A 24,737-nucleotide genomic window follows, 5' to 3' on the forward strand; every position below is an offset into this window, starting at 1 on the left:
TGTGATACTGTGATACGGGGACAAATCATTTCACCCTCTTTTCCCCCATCTTCTTCTCCCAAAATGGGATGCTCAGGGTGTCCTGAGGCAGAAGATGCTCTTTGAGCCCCACTCTGACATTTGATCGAAGAGATGGGAGAGCGGTGATAGGCTCGGGGAGCCGTCCCCCGTCTCCAGCTCTGTTGACAGCAGCTCTCAGTGCTGTTTTCCTCCTACCCTTTGAAATTGAGCTCCCGAAGGTGTCAGGACAAATGCCACTCGGATGGCGGGGATGTGCCGGGAGATGATGTCCAGGCAGGCGGTAGCGGGGAGAAAAAGCAAAGCAGGGAGGAAAAATAACCCTCTGTAGTGACAGCCTCGAGTTGTGACCTTTGTTAACTGCTGTTTTGCTCGGAGAGTGACAGGGAGCACCGTAAAATACCGAGTTTTGTGCTCGTACCGCGCGGGTCGTGCAGGGCTCCAATGTAACGTACCGCTGTTTCGGGGCAGCATCTCCCTCTTGAGCAGCATCCTACGCTTGAGCCGGCTCCGGGGTTTGCTCCACTTGATCTCTGTGTAGTCCAGAGTGGTTTTTAGCCATGGCTCGTGGTGCATCCAGCCATCCCCACCCTGCTCATTGTCCCCCATGTGCAACAGGTCCTGCAGAGCCCTTTGAAAACATGGGCACTTGAGAGTCCGAGAGAAGGGGTGGGAAAGAAGGAACGAGCACCTGCGTGCCTTAAAAGAACATATCGCCTTTATTTTTCTTTTCCTTTTCCTTGTCTTTTTTTGCTGAAAGCAGCTGTGCCTTTTCCCAGCGCTTTTAAATGGTTGCCAAGGAAACAGAGCAAGGGAGAGTGGAAAGGTTAGATGGATATTGGACGAGGCTAATGCACTTGTTTCAACCCAGAATTGACAGGTGCTTAGGACACCGAAGGTCCCGATAACTCCTCATTTGCACGGCTCCGGCGCGGAGCCTCGAGTCCCTCCCTACCGCCGTTTAATTGTGTTTTAATCATTTGCAAATTAGAATCCATCTCCATCAGGGGATCTCTAATGGTGGGTTTATGGAGCGCGGCCGCACGTTCCTCAGCCCTTGCGGGACACCGGGGATGAAATATCGGGTCTGTTGGGCCCCACTGGACCCACTGGTCTGGCTCGAAGGGAGTTTGTTACCAGCAGAGATCCCAATGGAAATTATGGGAATCGAAGCTCCCGTCCAACCCCCTTTGGCTTAAAATCCAAAGATGAATGACCAGCTATGGATTTTTGTCGCCGTTGCAGCGCTCAGAGGGTTGTTTCCCGCCTTCCGCTGTAGGTTTTGTTTTCCTTTCGCGTCTGTCTTGTCTAAAATAGCAACTCCGTCTACAGAATAACCAAGGGGCCTTAAACTGGGCTGTTCAGGATGAGTGTCACATCTGGTATTTGCAAAACACAGCGAGCGATAAATAGCTACAGTGTCGTAAAGCTCGTGCTCTGGAGAGGCAAGGGTGGCTGGTGAGGCTTTTATTGCATTTTTGGTTATTTTTAGCGGCTTCCTGGGGAGGACAGAAGGGTATTGATTTTAAAAAGTAAGCAAAACGCAACTTGTGGGTGTGAAGATGCGGAGGGTGCAATGCTGCGGGCTGGGGGACCCAATGGCACCCCCTGGTACCGCAAACCTCATGTGCATCCATCACCTCGGAGCACGGATGGATGACGGAGCTCTGCAACAACCTCAGAGGACTTTACCATCATCCTGACACCTTAAAATTCCTGGTTGAGACCTCCTGGGCCAGCTTGTGGCTGTGGAAGGCAGCAACCTGCCTTTCTTTTGCAGAGGCGGGGAAGGAACGGGCTGTAGTCTTTGCTCGGTGCCGCAAATAGAGCCACTCACCGATCCTCGTTGTCAGCGGCGTGCCGAGCCAGCCGCCCATCCATCACGGCTGAGTGACGGGTACCGGGCCAACACGGCACTCGTGTCCCTATTATGACATTGTCAGTGTCACCGCTGAGTGCGAGGGACTGGCAAAATGTCACTCTGGGTATCGGAACACGACGGTGCCTCTGTGGCGCGGAGCTTTGGGCTCTAAAGTGCTTTCTCGCTGTTATTCCCAGCCAGAGGGGTGTCTGCCTTTTAGTGTGGTATCTCAGCTTTGGGGGTTTTTTAGGGAAAAGTGTGATTTGGGTCGTGGTGCAGGGGATTCCGGGGGAAGGGCAGCAGAGCAACAAGTGCTGGCAAGTTGGGATGGGTTGGTGAGGTGGAGCAGAGAGAGCAAGGATGGGGAAGGAGGTGGCGAAGGAGAAATGACGGATGAGGCTTCAGTTGGGCAGGCAGGGCATTCTCAGCATATTCCAGCATAATTTAGCATCATCTGTTCTGCCTGCAGTGGGAGCTTGTTGTGGGAAAAGAAAGAAAGAAAGAAAAAAGTATAAAGACTTCTGAAACCCACTTGATGGGATGGTTGGAGCTTGAAGTTGGGTTTTTCCTGAGGGCGACTGTCTCCTCTCCCCGCTTCTCTCTGTAAATCAAACCACCGGTGTCGGATCGGCGGCTCCGTCTTTCCCGCGGCCGCTTCCCCGAGCGCCGAGGGGACGTCACCGCCGCTGGAACGGCTTGAAGGACACGAGCGCGGGAGGCGAGAGGACAATTCATAGTGAATAATTCAGTGGTTGGATGTAAAGCTTTTGTTCTCGTCACGAATTACCGGCGAGCTGTATGGGAAGGCTTTGATGGTACAAATTCGTTTTACATCGCCCCTAAGTGCCAATAGACCCACCTTCTCGCTTAGCTGTGCTTTTAATTAGAGTATTTTTGCAGTGGTGGGCCGGACCCTGTCCGTGCCAATAATTAACCTGTCATTTAAGTGGGTGCGGTTTTAAATAGGGTCGCCTGTCCGGGTTGCACCAGAGGCCGTAAATAGGAATAAATTAGTGGTGTGAGGTTACCGGTACCCACCCATTCCCTGCGTTTTGTGGGGTGTCGCGCAGCCCTCGATGCATTTTGCTTTTAGGTATCGGGGACAAGGGATGCTCGGGCAGGGATGCGGGCAAGGATGTTGCCAGCAATGCTCTGCCCGGACAACACGCAGTCGAGGTGTCCTTCCTCCTCCTCACCCCGGCAGCTCTTCTCTTGCATAATCAAGAGGCTTTTTCCCTGCATTCCTCACCCGTTGGGGCTGGGGAATTCAGCACAGTGCGTGTGAAGGAGGCTGCAGCCTGCCCGAAGCGAGCCACGTGAAACGAAGCTGTATCGCGCACCGAGATCAAATTATCCTTCTCGGCTTTCGGGGAGAGGACTCGATGCCTCCTCCTCCTCCTCGCGCTTTATATCCCCGGTCCCCTGGCAGCCGCCGCAAACGCTCCCTCATCAGCGCTTGCTCTCAGTGCTAATGGCCCTCTATAAATAAGCCCCAGGAACAGTGATAGAGAACAATCATAAAAGGCAGGCGCATAAATTAAAGCCGATGTTATAATAAACCAGACAAGCCCTTCTGCGAGGGTTTTATGTTTCTCCTTGAGCTGGGGGCTTTGCCAGGAGAAAACTGTATCAGCGTGCCCCGGCCGGGCAGAAATAGTTGGCATCACCATCCCCCTTTTTATGGCATTACGGGTAGAAAACTGTGGGAATTTCCCAGAACATCTCTCAGCCTCCCATCCTCAGGTCCTTAGGGTGGCAACAGGATTAAGCGTCAAGGCTTTGGCCGCTCCGTGTAGGTTTTGGGTAGCTCTAAATGATGTGCGGTTCCTCCAGGTAACCAAGATTGCATCCCAAGAAAGGCAGAAGCTGTCGTGCCACGGTCAAACTTCACGGGGTCATGGAGAGATGCTCACGTACCCAACAGCAGCATCTTGGCGCGGGCAGACACGCACACGTGGTACCTCCCAAAGGCCGCTCCTTCCCCTTTGCCCCGAAGCGTCTGACCGAGCGCTGAAGCAAAAACCGGTGGCTGGCACGCAGGGTTTCCGCCGAGCCTCCTGAGCGCCTCGGGAGTGCTCTCTAGACCGCGCCGAAACTCCTGCTTCTTGTAGCGAGTTCATAGCTGTCTCTCCGCATCACCTCCTGGATGGTTGAAGCCTGGCAGGGCGAGCGGGAACGGCAAAGGGAGCTCCCGAAGTACGACTTCCCCGCCGTGAAGTCGTCTGGGGGATGCGGCAAGTGGTGCCGAGGGCACGGGATGGGTCAGGGCTCTGGTTTGTGATCCGCTGGGAGGAGTCGGTCTCCTTGTCCTGAGATGAGCCGTGATGCTATGCAGGGGTCTTGGGCAGAGCTCGGGTCCGGGAGAGATCCCAGCAGCTCCCCAACCCCATTTGGACTCTTTGAACTTGAGCTAAGAGCCCTGAGAGCTGGTAATGGGGGTCCAAACTTGCTCTGAGCTCGCTCTGGAACCTGCCTGCCCATTGCTTACAGTCCTGATAATGTCCCTAAGGTGACAGGTCAGGGATGGGGAAGTGGCAGCAGGTCCCTGCTGACCTGGTAGGCTCCTGTGCATCGAACCTCTTGCATTTTGGCTTCAGAAAGGCCATGCTCATCTCCACGTGTTAATGGTTTTAACAGGGGCAGGGCGGTGGGATGCACATCTGGTGATAGATGTCACCCGTGCCTCTTGCAGGAGGCTGTGGGGACAGCGAGGAGGAGAATTATAGGTGTCTCGCTCATTAGCGGGACAATTTGGCAGCAAATGTGCAGCTCTGCGGCGAATCCATGCTCAGCCACACGTGCACCTCTGTGCCACAGCTTCAGTTTGAGCGGGGAGGATGTTGTACAGAGTTATGTGTGTCTGGGGGGATGCTCAAATGCATCTTCCTGGTACTCCAAGCATCTTCTGCCTCTGGATAATTTAATGGAGAGGCAGCACAGCCCGTTTCGGTGTGCACGGGTGATGGGAGGGTGGATTATGTGCATGGCATTGTGGGGAGGGTAGAGGGGAAGGAAAGGGAAAAGCAAAGCGAGGAGGGAGAGAGATGTGGGCAGAAAGGGAGGGACGGGGGAGAGAGGGCGAGCGAGTCCCCTTTCAGCTCCGGCCCGAGCTCCCCCTCGTGTTCAGCCGCACATATTTCCATCTATCTCCGTTGCTCCTCTCTGAGTTAATGCTGGGATACTTCCTGCCGCGTCTGCACTCGGGGAGCTGCGGGCTCGCTTTTCCCCTTGTCCGAGGCATCTGTCCTCCTCCCCAGGGAAACTGCAGCGTTGGAGGCACCTCTGCCCTTTCCCAATAATGGTTCCTGAGCTAGGTACTCAGACAAGCTCCGGCGAGAGCCAGAAACCCGTAGTTTTGAGCATGTGAGGAGAGGCATGTGCCACAGACATGCCCTGATGCCACTTGGGGGGCTGTGGGGTTCTCAAGGGGCAGAGGCTGAGATGGGTTCCCTTGGATGCTGCTCATCAGCCCCTCGCCGGGCCCGCACAGGCTCGTTTTCTGCTCCATTTCCTCCCCCAACCTGTGGATCCTCCCCTAGAGCTCTCAGCTTTCTTCTTCATCATCCCGCCCGGGATAAAATACGAGCCGAGATCGCGGCTCCCCTCGGGGACTGTCCGCCCGCAGCCCCTGTCGGACAGGGAGCCCGTGTGTCCTTGGAAAAAAAATATGTATTTCAAGCCGGCGGGGCGCTAATTTGCAAGGCCCATTACTCAAAGGAAACAGTAAAATGGCCGTCCATAAAGCCAAGCCTTTCTCCGCGCCTCCCCCTCGGTCTGAGCTCCCCACGCCAGGTATAGGCTTTGTGTCAAGCCTCAGAGCCAGAAGTGAGGATTTATCGATAGGTACCTTGACTCTGGTTTGCATTTTAATCGCGCCGCTGCCAGCCTGAGAAGGAACTCGGTGGCTTCGTGTTCTCCTCGCTCCAGGTGGATGCTCCAGGAGAGGTGTGGCTTTGTGGAGTCCCTAAGAGGGACCCTCTGGTCCCCGGGGCTGAAGTAATGACCAGCACGTGAGGCTGGGAGGGAAGGATGCGGGGAACGAGTCCAGCGCATCCCCACATCTCAGTGCCTCAGTTTCCCTTCACACTGCAGCTCCGACTCGGCTTCTCCCATTGCACCCAATTTAGAGGGAGGGAGAAAACCGGGTTTTGGAAGGCTCGATTTCAAGCCGGCGTGGTGAGGAACTGATAAGCCCCGCTTATCAGGGAGGAGATGCGATGAACTCGGGAGTCAGCGTGTTTATTTTCTGTCAATATTGTTGCGCGGGGGCGCGTATAAATATTACAGGCGTGCGCCAGACGACGCCGGCGTCTCGCTCGACGCGGGTGCAAAGTTCGACCCGGCGCTTTCGACTGGAAGCCGATGCATATTTATGATGGATGCGATGGGTGGGAACGGGTCCCTCGCTCCGTCGCCGTGGCAGACGCTATCTCAGCAAAACGGGGGTGATTATGAAACCAACCCAAAGCAAAAAGCAGGAGGGGAACCGGCCACAGAGGAGACGCATCCCCTGCCTCAGTTTCCCCATCAGTAGCAGCGACATATAGAAGCGACGTTAAGTCTTTGCCGCCTGGCCGGGAAGTGCAAAAAGCTCCTTTCATTAATAAGCGCAGAGCGCTCGGTTATTTTTAGATGGAAGTGCCACGTATTGATATAATATTCCTGCACCTCATTTGACTTCTTTTTTCGATAGCGAGCCCCCTCTTGATCCCGTTACCTGCAGTCACAGTTGTCTGGCGATATTTTATCATCTGAATATTTCAATTAAATTACTTTAAGGGTGGAAAAAAAAATAAAAGAAGGAACCCGGGCTGAAGTTGGAAATGATCACTGTATCACTCCAACTTCCCTCCGTTCCCAGAAGGTTAATTGAAAGGCAGCCATCTTGGTGACGTTTAGACAAATGAGGATAATTATGTGTTCCCCGGCTCTTTGAGAGGTTAATTGCTTAGATGTACGAAGAGTTGAAGAACAAAGAAGGAATAAATCAGAAGCGGGGCGACGATCTGATAATGTAATTTGGGATATTCACGTACAACTCAAACAAATAAACGGCCTGATCGCAAACGAGTCGTCGGGCCCGAGTGGTTGTGGGGATCGGGGAGGAGAGGGTGACGGTCACTTTGTGCCGCTGATGATGTCTTCACATGGTGGGGCCACCACCAGGCCCCTCGGTGTCCGTCACATTGAGCATCCAGCTCTGACACAAGGGCAAAACGGTGAGTGGAAAGCAGATTTCCTCTGGTGGGTTATTAGATTTTGTCTAATTGTTGGTGAAATTTCTGCAAATGGGCCGTTGGGTTCTGGGCTGATGACTGACCTAGGTGGTTCACGGATTTGGCAAGGAGAGCTCGTGGTGTTCGCCGCTCTCCTTTGGCTCAGTTTCTCTTGTTTGAGAGGTTATTAGTCCTGCCTAGGGGGATTTCTCATGCTCTATCTTGTGGCCACACCATCCTGAAGGAAGCCAAATGTTTGCCTGTTATTTCCCCCTGGTGACTGGGGAGAGGGTGCCTCTCCAAGCCAGTCGTTGAGGGGTAGGTTTGTCCGTCTGTCAACCCTTCCTTTGTAAGACCGGAGAAGTTTGAGCTCGTTTCGAAGGCTCGAGGCCACGCGAATCACTCAGCTCTCCAGCCAGGATCCAACACCGCTTCATTTTGCAGCCGTGAGGGTCAGGAAAATGGTGTTGAGTGGGGTTTTTTTTGTCCACCGTGAGCTCGGGGGTGAAATATCTTTATCTGCAATCTCTTTCCCACCCGGCCGGGTCTCAGGGGAAGTTTGAATTGATGTCAAGTGAGAAAATGCCTCGCCACCCCAATGCATGAGGAGCCTCGAGCCCCGGCTCCTGAAACGCCGGCGAGCGTTTTTTTCCGCCTATCTGTCAGGCCCGTCTGAAATTGCAGTTTAATTCCCCGTATTTGCTCTTGTATTGTGCATTAAGATACAGCGAGTTTATCCAGCAGTCCAGCTGTTTTGAAGATAATTACTACAGAACTCAACCTGATGTAAAATAATCCTCCCGGGCACGCAGCCAAGAGACTTATCCTCCCAAGACTGAAACCTCTCCATTACCCTGGAGAGCCGCAGGGAGAGGAGCGGGCATCTCACGACAAATATATTTTTGGTGGGATTTAACGGGGGGTCGGGAAAAGAGCTTTGCCTCCCCCGGCTCTTTTTGGGGAGGGCGCTGCGGCTGGACAGACAGACCCAGAGCGTGAGGACCGTGTGTGATGGAGATCTGGCTGGGTTTCCTCCCCAAGTGCCCTGTGCGCTCGGGGTCCGTTCTCGCCGCCAGCCGTAAACCCTGCGTTTCGTCTGCTCCCGTTGATTGAAGCACACTAGAAATCAGCCGTGGCGCAGGTGCCGCATTGTTAGAGACGGGCGCTGATTGAGTTCGTATGCGGGCGCTGATTGAAGCAGGGGGGCTGTGCCGGTGCGCCACGAACGGGGGTTTATGCAGAATCGTGTCCCTTGGATGGTGGAGGTGACGTCTGTCATTGGGTCTTGTTCCCTGAAGGGGCATTGAGCAGAGCCTTGGTCCAGGTTAGAGGGGAGAAAATGGGTCTGTTGATGTGACCTAGGATGGGTGACGATGCCAACAGTTGGTGGTTTCTTTAGAGAGGAGCTGGACAGATGTCCCAACCTTCCCTGAACTGCAGGACGGCCACGAGCAAGGCGGAAATTGGTACCTGGCCGTGTTAGGGATCTGATTTGGGGAAAGCGCGCCATCCCGTGTGCACCGTCCGGGCCAAGAAAAGATGGTTCGCAGCACTTCTTCCCCAGGTTGCGGTTTTGCCGGTCCGGCCGCCCCCTCCTGCCGCCTTCATCTCCATCCCTCTGCAGCAGAGCAAGTGCGGCCGGCAGCATCGACCGGCTCTGACGTGAGCGTTTCAGCGCCACCTGCGCCATAAACATCCCCATTGATTTGCTCTATTCACAGGCTTCTCGCTCTATTCTTTTTACTGCCACCTCCTATTTCCTTATGATGATTTCTCTTAAGCTAATAAGAGCTGTAGGCACGAAGGCCAACGCCTTCCAACCTTTTGCGCTGCCACTGAGGATTTCCGAGTGGACCCCCACCATGTGTAGGATCAGAAACAAGGGAGTCCTGGTGGGAACAGCAAGCGGAGCAGAGCGTCGTCTCTGCACCCTTTCCCGGCCGATGATGCGGTGTCTGTCCCCGCAAGCTGGATGGAAAAGTGATGACGGGCGATAGAAGGGCTTGAGGAAGGCGAGGGAAAGCCTAGCTCGCTTTATCAGAGCCGACTGTGTTTTCTGGATGTGTTTGATGCGGGGCATTAATGCAGAAAATCCTGAGAAGGGCTCTGGGGAGAAGCTGCAGTGGCCGAGCAACAGCCTGGCCGCTCATCCCTTCCCCGTGCAACCCAGGATCTGTTTCAAACCCCCCAGCTTGAGCTTTGCATCCCGTGGGGTGTTGCAGAGGCCACCCAAAGCCCCGCAAATGCCGGGTGAAAGCATTGGGGGCGATTCAGGCACCTCGGGGGCCGCAGGGCGAGCGCGAAGTCGCACCCGGCAGCGCCTCGCGCCGACAGCTCCCGCCTTCCTCATCATCTCGTCATTAGTCTCGTGTCTGGGAGCCGCAGTCACGGACCAAAACACCATTAAACTATCTGTAATGGAGCAACTCGACAGCCCCTGCCCTCGCAGGCTTATTATCCATGCAGATGGAGATTTTATATTTAGCAGCCTCGAATGTATCACTTCGGGGTTTGATTTTTCACAGGGAGTGGTTGCTATTCTGGTGCTGGGTAGCGGGTGGGCAAACTCGCTCCATAAGGGAACGGGCGGGTAGAAACCCACCCTGCAAAACCCCAAGGCTGCGGGGAGGGCAGGAAGGTCCTGTAGCCCTCCAAGGAGGTTAAGATGTTAAATGCCACATCTGAGGTCCCCTCCATCCTCAAGGCTCCAGGACGGGGCGGGTACCCCACGGGGCCGCACATCCCGCATCCCTGGTACCCCACGGGGCCGCGTATCCCACATCCCTGTACCCACGGATGCCATCGTACCCGTGGATACCGTCATACCCACGGTTAAGTGGTGGTTTACATTGTCGGGAGAGGATTAGAGGAGCTGCGTTGTCACGGCCTGCTTGTAATTTGCATCTTTAACGAAGCGGGAGCCCAGCCAGGTTCTGTTCTTTTGTGTTGACTTGTGAGGAAGGGTGTTTATTGCCGATGATTACAAATAAATCTCCTCTGCTTTTGCTCCAGCTGCCCAGAAAGAAAGGCGTTCAGAGCCCGTTCATTCCGTAGCCGGGGCGAGTACCAAAAGCAAAGGAGAATTCCATCAGAAGTGCTGGGCAGATGTCATTAGCAATTGTTTTTGAAATAGAATGGTATTGGGTGTCTGTAACGCCCTCAGGACAGCTAGTTTGGGTTGGAAATTTCCCAGGGCGAAGTGACACCCCGTTGCCATTGAGGGACTCGCCTCATCCAGGCAAATCATTTTGGCCACCAAGAAGCAGGTGATCGCTATCGGCATCTTTGTGACCGCTATCAACATCTTTGCGACCGCTATCAGCATCTCTGTTCGTCATTGTGACGAGACACATTGCCTACAGGCAAGGAGAGTGGTTTGGGCTTGAAGGGCTGTAGAATATGTAAAAGTAGAGTGTGTTTGGTTGAATAAGGAAATGGGATGGTGTAGAGTCCATCCGAAGAGGAGCATCTCCCCCGAGATGCTTGGCCAGGGACCAGCGGTCACTCGGGACACGCATCATCGTTTCGGGGTCCTGAGCATCCCCCACTTTGCACCCACAGAGAGGGGTTTGCAAGTGTCACTTTATCCCTCCAAAATAGAGTCATAAAATAGATGTGCTGACCCCGTGCACGTTTTCCCCTCACCGCCGGGCAGATGTCGAGGGCAATCTCAGCATCGTACCCCACGTGCGGCCCTCGAGTTGAATGGGTCAGTAGCACAGGAAAGGTCCACGACATGGACCAGGAGAGGCGGGGGATGAGGTGACATCTCACATGCAGGAGACGCATTGACAGTGTCATTGATGGGGCCTGGCAGGACCCTGCCGCGGCAGCGACGCGGGGTTCTCCGCTAATAGGTCCAAGAGGAGGGAGACGGTAACATTGCACCACTGAACACAAAGAGCGCATCGGCGGAGTTATCTGTATTGTTGACACTAAGTGGAAAAAATCCCTCGGAAAGCTGAAAATTAGCATTTAAGGATGAGGGATCAGGGCAATTAGAGGGGAAGCATCACAGTGCTGCTGGCTCCCTCCCTCCCATGTCTTCTCTTGCCACCACGTTCGGGTTCGTCGCCCCGGGCTCTGGCCGGGCCAGGGGGTCCGTAGGGGTCTCTGGAGATGGTGGCTTTTGGAGAGCCCGTGTTTCATTGTGAGCATCATGAGGCCTAGACCACAGGGGTTCAGGCCAATTCCTCCCGCCTTCCCGATGGGCTTTTTCCCTGGTGAACCGTGCAGCCGGGAGGAGTCGATTTCCCTCCCATCCGACAGGCACTTTATTTGCTTTCGTCCCTTCTGGACTTGCAAGGCAGGGTTTATTCTAGAGATGGATACGGCGCCTTCAGGAGACTGTTAATGGGGGTTTGTCTTTGTTCTTAATTAGATCCCTTCGAGGGACAACCTCCCAGCCCTCTTTGTTATCCAGCTTTGTCAGACCTTGTCGGCTTTATCTAAACATTTTGCAGAAGTGTCTTTACCTGTTTGCTTACTGGAGACATTATCATAATCTCGGTGCAGTGGAAACAGGTAGCAAAGAGGTCTCAGTAAATGATTCTCAACGTTGCTTTTAACCATTTTGATCTGACCGGTTTTGAGGGTGGAACCAGGCGCTATGGGCAAGGGGGTGCGATGTGCTCCTCGCTCTTTGTTGTGTGTAAATGTCCACTGATGTTACGGGCATGCACGTACACAGGCACAGCCACGAGCCATAAATCTGAGCTGTAAACTCAGAACGAGCAACTCCAGCTCTCAGGGGTCCCGGACTGATCCCAAATCTCCCCGGGACACGCAGCCAGCACACAGCAGCTGAATCCGGGTGGTGGCAGCACGAGCTGCTCGTCCCCATCACTTCCAACCCTCGTCCTCAGTCTTCAGCCCTAATGAGGAGACCCGAGAGTACCTCGCGGGGCCGTAGTCTAGATATTTATACGAGCGCAGACATGCAAGTTGTCTGTTTTACATATTGCTGCCCTGATTTCTCAGCGCACGCAATGAATAATTTACAGAAGGCGCGTGTAAGTATCTCTTTATTATTCATTATAATGAAGTGAGACAGCAGTAATAGTCCACTAGACCGGAATCCCCCAGGGCCCGACTCCACTCGGCCGTGCTCAGCTCTCCCCCAGTTAATTTGAGCGAAGAGAGGGCTCGGCTTCCCGACGAGGACGCTGCCGTTGGTCGGCACGAGGGCACCACGGTCTGGTGGAGCCGAGGCGGCATCGCTGGGGGTACCAGGGCACATTGGGCTCCCGCGATGGTGGCGTCGCCGCGGCGGGCGCAGGGACCATCCGTCTTCACCGACGCACCGGGTGGAGATGGACGGTGCCTGCAAGGGAAAATCTCCAGTTAGCGGGAGGATGTACGGCTCGCTCCTCGACCCGCGCGCCCGGGGGGAGCCTGAGACACGCCGAGCATCGCTCCATCCCTCCGCCCGATTAATAATCTCGAGTGAGGTGAGGCCGTGCAGCGCCAGCAAGGGAGAAATAGAACACTCCCAAATCCTCCGCAGGAGAGGCGCGGTGCAGGGGATGAGGACAGGGACAGCCCCGCAGGCCCTGTCTGAATTTACAGGCGTGCAAAGAGGGACTCTCACAAGTGTTTTGATTGACTGTAGCTGTCTTTTCTCTAAGACTTTTGGCACACAAAGCTGCAGAGCGCAGCGGCTGCCGGCACAAGCTCGCACCTAACTCGGTCATTTTGTTGTGCTGTAACACCGAGAGAAGAATCTTCTCCTGTGCTCCTCGGGCAGGAAAGGCAAAGCTCCCGAGAGACCCGGGGCTCTTAATTTAACCAACCGCTGGGTGGTTCATCCGCGGGCACCGCGGCAGCGGTGGAGAAAGCCAGAAGTAAATGGGTTGAGAAAAATCTATCATATTGAATGGAGAAGCCGCGTTCTCCAAGAACATTTTAATTCCCTCCCCCCCCATCTATTTTTTGCGGAACGTAAGTCAGCGCCACGGACCAGAGCGTCTCGGAGCGGGAGAGAGCGAGCCAGGCAAGAAATAAATAAGGGGAACGACTGCGTCGCGTTTCCTAGGCACTTGCAGGATTTACAGCCGCTTATCCGAACGTCGCCTTCTCTTCCCCGTATGCCAGCAACACCATGTCCGGCCATTTTTCCTCTTCCCTTGTCCCCATGCTGGCACCACGGCTCCTGGGTCTTGGGGGTGGGCACATCCGTCCCCCCAAGGACGACTTGAGGGCCATGTTGTCAAGCTGAACTTGTCAGCAAATTTGACAGCTTCATTTGGAATTCTGTGTGTGCAGCAAGGGCGAGGTGGGGAGGGCAGAGGTGGGCGAGCGCAGGGAAGCCTGCAGAGTCTGTGCGGCTCGGGGAGGGCAAAGGTAATGGTTTTATTTGCTGTGGATCTTGTGGAACTTTCTGTTTGTATAAAATCTTGGGTGACGGAGGCTCGCATGTCCAACCGTCCATCTCTTCCCCGGCAGGTGTACTGTGGACGACAGGGTGACGCGTGTGGCCTGGTTGAACCGCAGCACCATCCTGTACGCCGGCAACGACAAGTGGTCGATAGACAACCGCGTGGTCATCCTCTCCAACACCAAGACCCAGTACAGCATTAAGATCCACAACGTGGACATCTACGATGAGGGCCCCTACACGTGCTCCGTGCAGACAGACAATCACCCCAAGACCTCGCGGGTCCATCTCATCGTGCAAGGTGGGTCTCGTTGTACTCTCACCAAGGTGACCGGTAGGGATGGGTGTCTGGATTCGGGCAGAGTTTAGAGGACCTCGTGGAGATGTAGATCTAGGGATCAGATGAACAGTACCGGCCTTGGGGCACGAACGGCACAGGGACAGGGGCGCAGACCAGTGTCCACCGTGCCAGGGAGGAGACGTCCTTGTGTCATCTCAGCTTTGCCACCTCATACAGTCATCGCGTGTGGCAGAGGACACTAGGGAACTGGAATCGGAGTGGGCATCGCGCACCTTGTCCTCACTCAGCTATTTCCACCATGAACGTGACCCATCCCTGCCGCCGGGCACCCACGTCGCTCAGTTTGCCATCTCGAGGAGTGATTAGCAATGTCCTTGGGCACACAACTGAATGTCAATATGTCTTGGGTACATGGTTTAGAGTTAGGTTATGGTTGGACTGGATGATCCTGAGGGTCTCTTCCAACTGGAATGATTCTATGCATCTGTGATTTTGGCACAAGGCTTAGTAGGTGAAGTTGTAGGTGTAGCCAGCGCCGTTGGGTTTCAAAGCAGCATTCCCCAGGCCGCTCCAATGAGGAGATCCAGGTCAGAGGCGAACCCCGCTTTCGGATCCTCTCGGTTACGCGCTGGCTACCGGCTTTTGTCCAGTCTCTAGATTAATTTTTCAGAGGAAGTGTTAGTTCAGGTTAGATAAAGATAATGAAAGTTTCCTAATCCTCTTAAAGAAGATTTATCTGGCCGAGTAGAAAGCTCTTGGAATACAATAAAGCGTGTATAAAACCAGGACCTAATCTCTCCTTTAATTTCAAACAGCTGATGGGTATTGATTTTGCAATGAGGAAATCTGTAAAATTTCCCAGCCCCGACACGTCTCTGAGAAGCCCACGATGTAGATGTGTAGGTAGTTACGCATCCTTCTCACGCGGACGGGGCAGGGTTTGATCCCTGCCACTCATCCCAGGGGCTTTTCCACCCAACGCTGTCGGGATACTTCACCCATGAAGCATCTGAACGCCCTAGAGCCACCGTCCCGGTCAGCCTGCCTGATGGAATCTATAGAAATGTAATGAAGGTTGTCAGACGTTCCTCTGCAAGTCCTGGTAACCTGATAGGCAACGATCGCCGTCGCGGCAGGGCACGGAGGTGTCCGGCGGGGTCCACACCGGCTCTTAAGGTCATTTTGGATGAGATGATGAAGGGCAACAGCATCCGAGGTTGTAGGCGAGCGATATGGATGGCTGTCAGGATGGCTAGGTTATTTATGAGATGGAGTATGTGGGGATGGAGTAAAGAAGTACTGTAGCCAGTATTGCAGGAAGCAGACACTCATTAATTTAAGTAGCTTTATTAGAGGTGCTCAAACATGAGCCTTGTCATGGACTGTAAGGAGAGCTGGCGGTCAGGGCTTTGAAAGGACGCCTTAGGTCTCCAAGGTCAGGAATCGAGGGGTGGGGGAACGGACAGGGCGAGGGGGAGGATGGCGTCACCCATCGATGGGGCGGGTTTCAAGCCATGGACTTCCCAGCAGTGAGGCGGGCAGGTGAGCCCATGTGCTGACGTTTGGTTTTTGTCTCCTTTATGTCTTACAGTTCCCCCCCAGATCGTCAACATTTCCTCGGACATCACAGTGAACGAGGGCAGCAGCGTCACCCTCATGTGCCTGGCGTTCGGGAGACCAGAGCCCACCGTCACGTGGCGGCACCTGTCTGGGAAAGGTGAGAGCCCGGCGTGGCGTCTGGTCCGAGGAAGGGTCTCACCCGGTCCTCGCGGGACACACGGTATTTCCTAACAAGGGGGTTGGTGTGTCATGGAGGTGGCTCGTGTCTGAGATGGAGAGTGGAGTTTCCGTTCGTTTTGTCCTCAGTGGGAGGGGGAGGATGCTTTGTAGGCATCGGCGCAAGATTCCCATCGGATAGGGTGTCAGCGCCGTGTTTTTGGGATGTTTTGCAGGACAGGGTTTCGCGAGCGAGGACGAGTACCTGGAGATCACGGGCATCACGCGGGAGCAGTCTGGGGAGTACGAGTGCAGCGCCGTCAACGACGTGGCCGTCCCAGACGTGCGCAAAGTCAAAGTGACCGTCAACTGTGAGTGCTGGCGAGTGGGGAGGGGGAGCCGCGGTGGGGCGGGTGGGCACAGAGCCTGGCCTGACGGGGTGCGGCATCCCCGCAGACCCGCCGTACATCTCCAACGCCAAGAACACGGGCGCCTCGGTGGGCCAGAAGGGCATCCTGCAGTGCGAGGCCTCAGCCGTGCCAGTGGCGGAGTTCCAGTGGTTCAAGGAGGACACCAGGTGAGGGGCGGCGGGGATCGGAGAGGGGCGTGGGAGACGTAGGGCAACTGCAGGACTGTCGATGTCAGAGGAGAACGAGGTGGGGAGGCACGTAACGCTCAGGCAGGTTGTGATCCAGTCGTTTGGTGGGGGCAAGAGCTGGGTTAAGGGCCAAAGTGTCCCCAGGGTCATCTCTCCAGGGTGGCTTTAGGGACAGGCGGTTCTGAAAGCCATATCACTCTGGCCGCAGGATGGGTTTTGGAATGGAGAGCACAGGTTGCTGTTTTGTAGCGGAGTAGCACGAAGGGCTCAGTTTTGACGGGATGCGTGGAGTCAGACAGGGAACATGAAACCATGTAGTGGCATGGGGAAGTCATTTGGGGAGGTAAGATGAAATGTCACAGTATGACAGCGCATCGTCCTCGGCGTTTCCCCGCAGGTTAGCGAACGGGCTGGAGGGCGTGCGGATCGAGAGCAAGGGCCGCCTGTCGACGCTGACCTTCTTCAACGTCTCGGAGAAGGACTACGGCAACTACACGTGCGTGGCCACGAACAAGCTGGGCAACACCAACGCCAGCATCATCCTGTATGGTAGGTGCACTGGTTTTTTTGCAGCAAAGTTCAAAGAGGATGAGCAGGGTGAAGATGACGGAGGTGAAGATGAGGAGGAGAAGGAGGAGGAAAAGTAAGATGTGGAGGAGGAAGAGGAAGAGGAAGAGAAGGCAGCAACCAGGCATGCGGGTGATTAGAGATAGAGCATCTGAGCACAGCCTGTCAAGATGTGGAATGTCAGGAGCTGCCTGCAGTGACGTCCCAGAGAGAGGACACATCAGATGCAGATAGCAGCATCGCCCCAAGTGGGCGCTCACAAACGGGTGCTGGGCAGGGTGCGTATCATGCCACGGGAGTTGGGGTTCCACAGCGGCGTTGGGTGACGGTCAGCATTTCCCAGACAAGGCTCCCAGCGAGCCGCGGCGTCGCTGGAGTCCAGGGCCGAGGAGGGGGCCCGGTCCAGGTGAGCACGCGTTTTGGCCACGTGGCGTGGGTTTTAGTCATTGGTGTTGTATCGGCAGGATTAGCAGCAGTTGTTGTGTTTTGGTAGCGGCAGGACATGCCGTGTAGTCATCAAGGGTCAGCGCAGGGGCAATATGCATCGGGCATCCGCGGCGGCGAGTCGGTGCGGGCAGGAAGAGGCGGGAGGGCCGGTGTATCGTGCTGGGGTTGTTTGCAGATGCTGTGTGGCAGTGGCGTGTTTCTAGCATGAGTCTCTTGGCATTAGGGCAAGGCAAATCGGGCCTTCTCGGACCGAGAGCGGCCAGTAGGAGCGAGCCGTCCTCAGGGAGAGGAGGGAATGGACCCGGAAACCAGGGGAGGTTGTTAGCACAATCAGAGCATCTGTGCTGTCATCAGCTTAGCATTTGGGAGGGTGTTCAGCACATGCAAAGCGTAGTGCTGCAATGGGGCCCTGTCTCCTGCATAGGGGCTGTTGTAACGATCTTAAATGTAAGAGTGCGATGCCGATAGAGAAGTGGGACCCAACGCAACTGCTGGTATCCAGACCCGTGTACCCCGTGAAGAAGCACCTTTGGGGAGGGGTGGATGGTAGTGTAGCCACAAGACAGTGTCCGTGCAGAAGGGCAGTTGCCACGCAGGGGAAAGTCTTGAGAGAAGGGGTGAATGTGAAAGATTGGCAAGTCTCAGGCCATGTTACAGGGTCTCAGCTTTTCCCTTTGAGCCAGGCCGGGTGTATCAGAAAGAGGAGCCGTGTGCCCTCCGGCACATCCTCCACGTCCCGTATAGGCCAGCCAGCCCGGTCTGTGGCTCATTAGCTAGTTGTCAATACATAAATACCAATCCAGCCTATACTGAATGGATCATCTCCTGTGGCTGGATAAACTGGTTTTGCCAGAATATTTTGGCCAATATACTTATTGGTATTTGACGTGCACGAGGAAGAAGTTATCGAGGAAGGGTGTCATTTAATAGCAGACTAAGGTCCCTAGTGAGGTAGTACTCATGGTATTTGTGGAGACATTAGAGGTCTGGTTGCATGGGGTTGTGAGACACATATGTGTTACTGTACTGCCGGGAGATCGGTACAGAGGACTTTTAAATGGCCCCACCAAGTCAAAGTATGTGATTATTGTAAGATCCTAGGCATTATTAAGTCAGCAAGGGTATGAACATGGGTGCCATTCAGGAGAGCGGTGGAAGTGATGTCATTGCTCAGCACGGAGGGCAGCGTCACACCTCGGCGTAGCGCCAGGTGCCCGTCGCGGTCCATTGGTGCGGCGCCTTTGAGAGGCACCTCCCTCAGTCATAGCGTTGAGGATGAGGAGGCTGTTCATGGGGACAGCGGGGTGTTTATAGCCAGGGAGGGGCACTAGGGGGGTGGCAATGGAGCGTGGAGCTTCAGGGGGACCATGGCGTCTCTTGTAAGGGAACTGGGGTGCTCTCAGAGGTGCTCCACATCGGTCATAAGGCAGAAGGAATTGGGATACATGTGTGTATTAGAAGAGCGGTGGTTAGCAGGTTGGGAAAGGTTCTCCTGCCCCTCTCCTCTGCCCTGGTGAGACTACGTCTGGAGTATTGTGTCCAGTTCTGGCCCCTGAGTTCCAAAAGGACAGGGAACTGCTGGAGAGAGCCCAGCACAGGGCAACAATGATGATTAAGGGAGTGGAGCATCTCCCGTGTGAGGAAAGGCTGAAGGGACTGGGGCTCTTGAGCCTGGAGGAGACTGAGGGGGGACTCATTCATGGTGATGATCAATATGGAAAGGGGGAGTGTCAGGAAGATGGAGCCAGGCTCTTCTGGGTGACAACCAGTGACAGGACAAGGGGCAATGGGTGCAAACTGGAACACAGGAGGTTCCACTGAAAGAGGAGAAGCAACTTGTTGGGGGTGAGGGTGGCAGAGCCTGGCCCAGGCTGCCCAGGGAGGTTGTGGAGTCTCCTTCTCTGCAGACATTCAAACCCGCCTGGATACCTTCCTGTGGAACCTCAGCTGGGTGTTCCTGCTCCATGGGGGATTGCACTGGAGGAGCTTTCCAGGGCCCTTCAACCCCTCACATTCTGTGGATGTGTGAACCTAGTTTCTGTGTGTCTAGATAGGTTGTATTCCGTAGGTCTCGTGTTGCGGGAAGTGAAGGGTGGCTGAGTACTCTGCTGGAGTCTGTCCCGTGGGATGATGCTCCGGTCGCGTGTGTTGGACAGCGTGCTTTTACAGACAGCCTCTGCTAGAGAGGCTGTGCTCTGGCAGGTCCTGGGTAATGCAGGTAGTTGTGGTATTAGCGTGCCATGGTGTCCAAGGGCTAGTTCTACCCATAAGTGGGCCAAGGAGTTGTGTCCCTTGTGTGTCAAGTGTGGGGGTTGTGTAAGCAAGTGGTGTGAAGCTTTTGCAAGTGCAATAGTTGTGGGGTTTTTGATAGTCTGAAAGGTTGCATATAGGGTCTGGGCAGGTGTGTCGAGGGAGCAGTAGCCATACAGTACATGTGCATTTCCATTCTGGTGTGTCTCAGCAATGCAGGAGAGAGTCAGCGGGTCACGCGGTCCCGGCGACAGGTCAGGGTAGTATGGATGTGTTGTTTTGTAGGAGATGAACGTATGTAATGCGAGAGGTAGCGGTCTAGAGACTTGTGTAGTTTTAAGTAGGTGATGGGGTTGTCAGTGTTTGAGAGCCGTAGTCGCTCATGATATGCTATGTCTCGGGGTGTCCTTTGTCTGCTGTGTCTGTGTTCTGTGTCTTGTCCCTAGTGCTGGCAGTGCAGGGGGGAGCAGGCAGGGCAGCAAGGCAGAGAGCGCACTGTGTCGTCGCTGCCCGTGCGGTGGCAGTATGTAGCCTGTCATGTTTATTAGTATGTGCCAGCTTGTTTCAGTGTCGTGTGGTGAAACGGTAGGAACTTGCCAGCACCGAGGCGGACTCATCGGGGGAGGGCAAACGTGACCGATGCGTGGGGGCAGCAGGGGATTGTGGCAAGCGAGTCGGGAAGCGTGGCTAATAGCTGAGAGTTGCTTAGTTCTGTTTGGGCGGAGAGGCGGTCCCGAGAGCATCACATCTGGCACTCGGCGGCGAGAGGCGTCGGGCAGCGTAGAGTTCTGGAGCGGTTTGCTGCTCACCAGGGAGGGCGCATACCTGTTGGTTCTGTGGAGGGGCAGTCTGTAGGTTTTGGCAATGTTAGAGGCGGGTAGTGATGTGTGGTCTAGGGGTGAGCATTTTTCCCATGTGTCCTGAGGTTTGTTATGGGCATTACAGGGTGGGCAAGGATCACAGGGGTTGGAAGGGCCCTGGAAAGCTCATCCAGTGCAATCCCCCATGGAGCAGGAACACCCAGCTGAGGTTCCACAGGAAGGGGTCCAGGCGGGTTTGAATGTCTGCAGAGAAGGAGACTCCACAACCTCCCTGGGCCAGTGTCTGTCACCCTTACTGAGAAGTTGTTTCTTCTCAAATTTAAGTAGAATCTCCTGTGTTCCAGTTTGAACCCATTACCCCTTGTCCTACCATCTAGCATGTATACGTGTGTGCCGCCAAGGCAAGTTGGAGGATCTTGGGGAGCTTGGGCAGGCTAGGAGGTCGCTACATGTGCAGTGGAAGGGTATCATACTTCTGCTTTGTGTGAAAGGATAGGTGTTTGTTTGCTTCTGTTGTACTCTGTGTAGGGGTTTGGGAGGGGGTCAGGGTAGGCTTTACATGGCTGGAGTCACAGGGGCACTTAGTGCAGTGTGCAGGGGTCAGCGCCGGAGCCTGAGATGGTACATCGTGTTAGTCAAGATGCAGCGTTGATGTGCCTGGTAGGGTTTGTAGTGTCGTCGTGGACAGTTGGGAGTCAGCGTTATGCGGTTAGGCACACGTCTAGGTGGCGAGGGGGCTTGTGTGGGTGTCGTGTCAGAGCGGGTCTTGGGGAGGGTTGACTTTGTTACGTATGGACTGGAGTGAGGGTGTGAATCTAAGAAACTGTTTGGGAACTTAGTCGCTTATGGACAGACTTGTTGCTGCATGTGGCCTCCCTCGGCAGGAAAGTGTGTGCTAGTGAGGCATAAGTTGTCGTTTTTGCTGTCACAGGGCCACGTAGGATGGAGGGTGACGCATCCGAGGCTTCACGTGGAGTATCTTAAAGGCAGGTTGTCTTTTTTCAGAGGTAGGGTGTCAGTGCGCATTTGCGGAGATGTACAGTGCAGGGGGTGGGAGTTGTACCAATCTTGAAGGTTGGCCTTTGTCAATGTCAAGTGTAGTCCACAGTCTTTCTGTCTAGGAAGGCCAGGATGCTACCAAGGCAGTGTTAATGACGTGGAGGTCACGCTCACAGGGTGTGTAGTGATATTGTGGGGTGTCTTTGTACGTCAGTGAGCGGAGATCGACAGTTACATGGCCTGGAGTCTTGGTGTGGAGTGTGAAGAAGGTCAGATTGGTGTCATCTGGGAGCAGTATGGGGGGCATTTTGGGGGCCTCGGGCCCCCTCTGTGAGTGACAGCAGCTAGAGCCAGTGCTGCTGTTCATTGGTGAAGGCTGCTGCACTTAGTATGGCCAGGAGCAGGGCTCAGGGCTCTGTCCCAGCTCCCTCCACCCTCCTGGACTACACCAACTACCTGGGGCCCTAGACAGCTCCACAGAAGAAGAGCAGCCAAGGTAAGAGTTAACCGTTGCAGTTAGTTGACTGTACTTGTTGAGTCTTTGGAGGTGCAGGTCTAACTGCAGGGGAGCCAGGACGTGCGCCTCGGAGACCAAGGATGCTGCTGTCGCTAACGCTACCCTCAGAGATGGAACCCGGCGAAACAGAGCATGGTCTCTGTGTTTTTAGTTCTACAACCTAGATTCTGGAAAACCTCTATGCAGACACCAAGCTAACGCAACACCACACCACTAGACAAGCAGACTTACTGACACAGAACTAAGCAAGCACAAACCTATACATAAGGGCCTCCTGGACAGAGGCGCCGACGCACACCACCGAAAGGGTTGTCCCTAACAAACACGCAGCACCGAGCCAGACGTGACTACATGGCAGGGATTACACAGCAAAGTGACCAGTGTTGCTCTGTGACTCACTACTTAGCCCTCTACACAAAGAACGCAAAGTGACACGGACCAAGACAGACCATGAGACGCCCAGACCCAAAACTATAAACAAAATGCTGTGAACAAACCCAGAGTCAAAAATCTTTACTGTTTCATTTCACACAACTAATAACTCTAGATTCACCCACTCCTACACCTCACATACCGCTCTCGCTAAACCGCCTCCCCAGCAAAACCTGTCAGACCTTTGTAACACTCCAAGTAATGGCAGTTCTACCTCTGAACTAAACGGCCCCTTTCCAATACCTTAGCACCTAGAATGAGTGCTTATGTGTCCCGCTTTACAGCCCTCGTGTCTTGCAGGGTCCCAGCTCGCTCCTCCCGTGTGCTTTGCCCGCCTGCCTACGAGGCTCTTCGCCTATCTGACAGCTTTTATGGGTGCCCCTGCGTTCACATCCATCGTGTCAGCTGGCTCTCTGCTTCCAAAGGATGCCGGCCGTGCCCTATGCTCCATCTCACGGTGATTCCATCTCCCCGCCTACCTCTCCCACCAAAAATCAAGCTATACAGCTTCAGAGATGCGAGGCTACCCAGCCTGGAGCATCCAGACACTGCGTCCACCCTTCCCCGCTGCGCGTCCGAGCTCAGATCCGCAGCCTCCCTCCCCTCTGGATGCCCAGACGCACCAAGCCCTGCTCCCCCTTGTCCACCCCCCTACTCAAAACTCTTCCCTCCAGAACAATACATGGAAATACAACTGGCACACAGGACAATGTCTTGCCAAGAAGCCAAGCTCATTGTTTGGGACCCTGGAGACTGCCCTTTCACTTCCCCCAACCCACACTGGCAGAGAAATACAATAACCACACAAAACTCTCCTGGATTGAGATGATACATACGCTCAATGCTATTACAACCCTTAATAATAAAGACCTGACGCCACACCACTAGTGCAATAAATATCACAAACATGCCGTACAAATAAACACCTCCTCAATGCAATGCCACAGAAACTCTTAATTCGCAGGGGCCGGACCCGCTGAGGTAGCGACCTGCTCCCCCCCATGGCTGCTCACGCTAGGATCAAACAAAAACCCAGTTGGAAAGGCTTGCAGACCTGCTTTAAGTCTGCTGCATGGCAAATTCTGGATCTTTACTGCCGCTGCCCCCCCAATTACAAGGCCTAAACTACTCACGACTGCAAACGTGCCTCCACCTCTATCTGTCATCTTTCTCCTACACTTTTAATCCTGACTGCCCTTACCTGTGACATTTAACACTAACATCATAGCGCTACACCATTGATCAGGCTGAATCTCACACAAGATCCCCCCCGGCTAGGCCTGCCTTTCTCATTGTCTGGCTCCCGTGATGGAAGAGCTTGGAAAAGTACTGTGCTCCGCTACACCAACAACTCACAAAACATGACCTCCGTCCAGGAATGTTCTCTTTCTGTTCCTGCTCCAGCAGGGGAATTGGACTGGATGAGCTTTCAAGGTCCCTTCCAATCCATAACATTCTGTGACAGAGGCTTTGGGGGCTGACTCCTGCCTGTTCTCACCTCTGATACCTCACTCAAGTGGCCTCCACATCCTGTTCCTATTCCACATAAAGAGCCTTTGCCTGACAAAAAAAAAAGCAACAAACCTCAGCACACGTACCCACCCCAATGGCCACATATCCCCATCCTCCCCCTCACCCAGACTGCGATGACCCCCCCCTGCACTGCAACCCCGAAATGGCCCCGTGTACCTCGGGCTCCTTGCGTTCCCGCGACGCCGTCTCCCTCATTGAAGTGCCAAGGGCTGCTCCCGAGCGCCGAGGTCTCGCGTCCCCTCTGGTCCTGGTGGCTCTCTCCCCACTGCTGGCCTCTCCATGCATAGTTGTGCCATTGTGACACCCACACCCGTTCACTGTGACCCGCCACCGGCATGCGCACCCAACCTCTGCCCGTGATGTGTTTGTGTTGCTCTGTGCCATGTGGCTGGTGCTCTATGACACGTCTCCATTGCTCTGTGGTGTATCTCGGTAGCTATATGATGCATCTCTGCTGCTCAATGCTGTTTCATGGCTGGTCGATGGCTCTGTCACTCCTCATCGCCGACCCTGAAAACAGCAGCCTGCGCACCAGCTGCCTCCCGTGACGCATGTCCTGGCCGCTTTCCTCGCCTATTGCCCTGTAAAAAAATGTGCCACTTCACTTCGCTGCTGCTATGGCCGACCTAAATGTCTGCGAGACACAAAGCAGCCGTGTATTAGGACCCACCTATCATGGATTTATATTGTCATAAAATATCTTGGGTTCCAAGGAAGCTTCCTAGCTCATCTAGTGCGACGCCGCTGCTGTAAGCAGGGACATCTTCAACTACTTCTTGTTGCTCAGGGCCCCATCCTCCTCAGCCTCCTCTCACCACCTCTCAGAGCAACCTCTACCAGTATTTTCCCACCCTCATTGTAAACATGATGTAATCATGTCTAGCCTTGGGCCACGCTTGTCTCGCACCTCTCTCGGCAGAGTCAAATGAGTCTCGTCACGCTCTCTCCCTCGCGCCACTTCCCTTCCTCTACCGATGACTGACCTGCAACACACACTGTGCAACTAAAATACTTATTCAGCTAACTCCTCTGCCCTGAACAAATAAACATTGAGGAGTGAGGTACCTATGGTGCCCCTCCCTGAC

General features: G+C 54.5%; 1 protein-coding gene across 8 annotated transcripts in view; it reads left to right on the forward strand.

Annotated features, from left to right (window-relative positions):
• LOC136111374 (opioid-binding protein/cell adhesion molecule homolog) overlaps positions 1-24,737 on the forward strand; it is a 293,462-nt gene that overhangs the window by 268,090 nt on the left and 635 nt on the right. For all 8 annotated transcript variants that reach the window (XM_065855516.2, XM_071798876.1, XM_071798875.1 and 5 more), the window contains 5 exons: positions 13,540-13,772; positions 15,364-15,489; positions 15,725-15,859; positions 15,945-16,065; positions 16,484-16,635. In XM_065855516.2, the coding sequence (XP_065711588.1) occupies positions 13,540-13,772; positions 15,364-15,489; positions 15,725-15,859; positions 15,945-16,065; positions 16,484-16,635 (767 nt within the window). The remainder of the gene's footprint in view (positions 1-13,539; positions 13,773-15,363; positions 15,490-15,724; positions 15,860-15,944; positions 16,066-16,483; positions 16,636-24,737) is intronic.

The sequence above is a fragment of the Patagioenas fasciata genome, chromosome 24 (genome assembly GCF_037038585.1).
Source record: "Patagioenas fasciata isolate bPatFas1 chromosome 24, bPatFas1.hap1, whole genome shotgun sequence".
NCBI lineage: Eukaryota > Metazoa > Chordata > Aves > Columbiformes > Columbidae > Patagioenas > Patagioenas fasciata.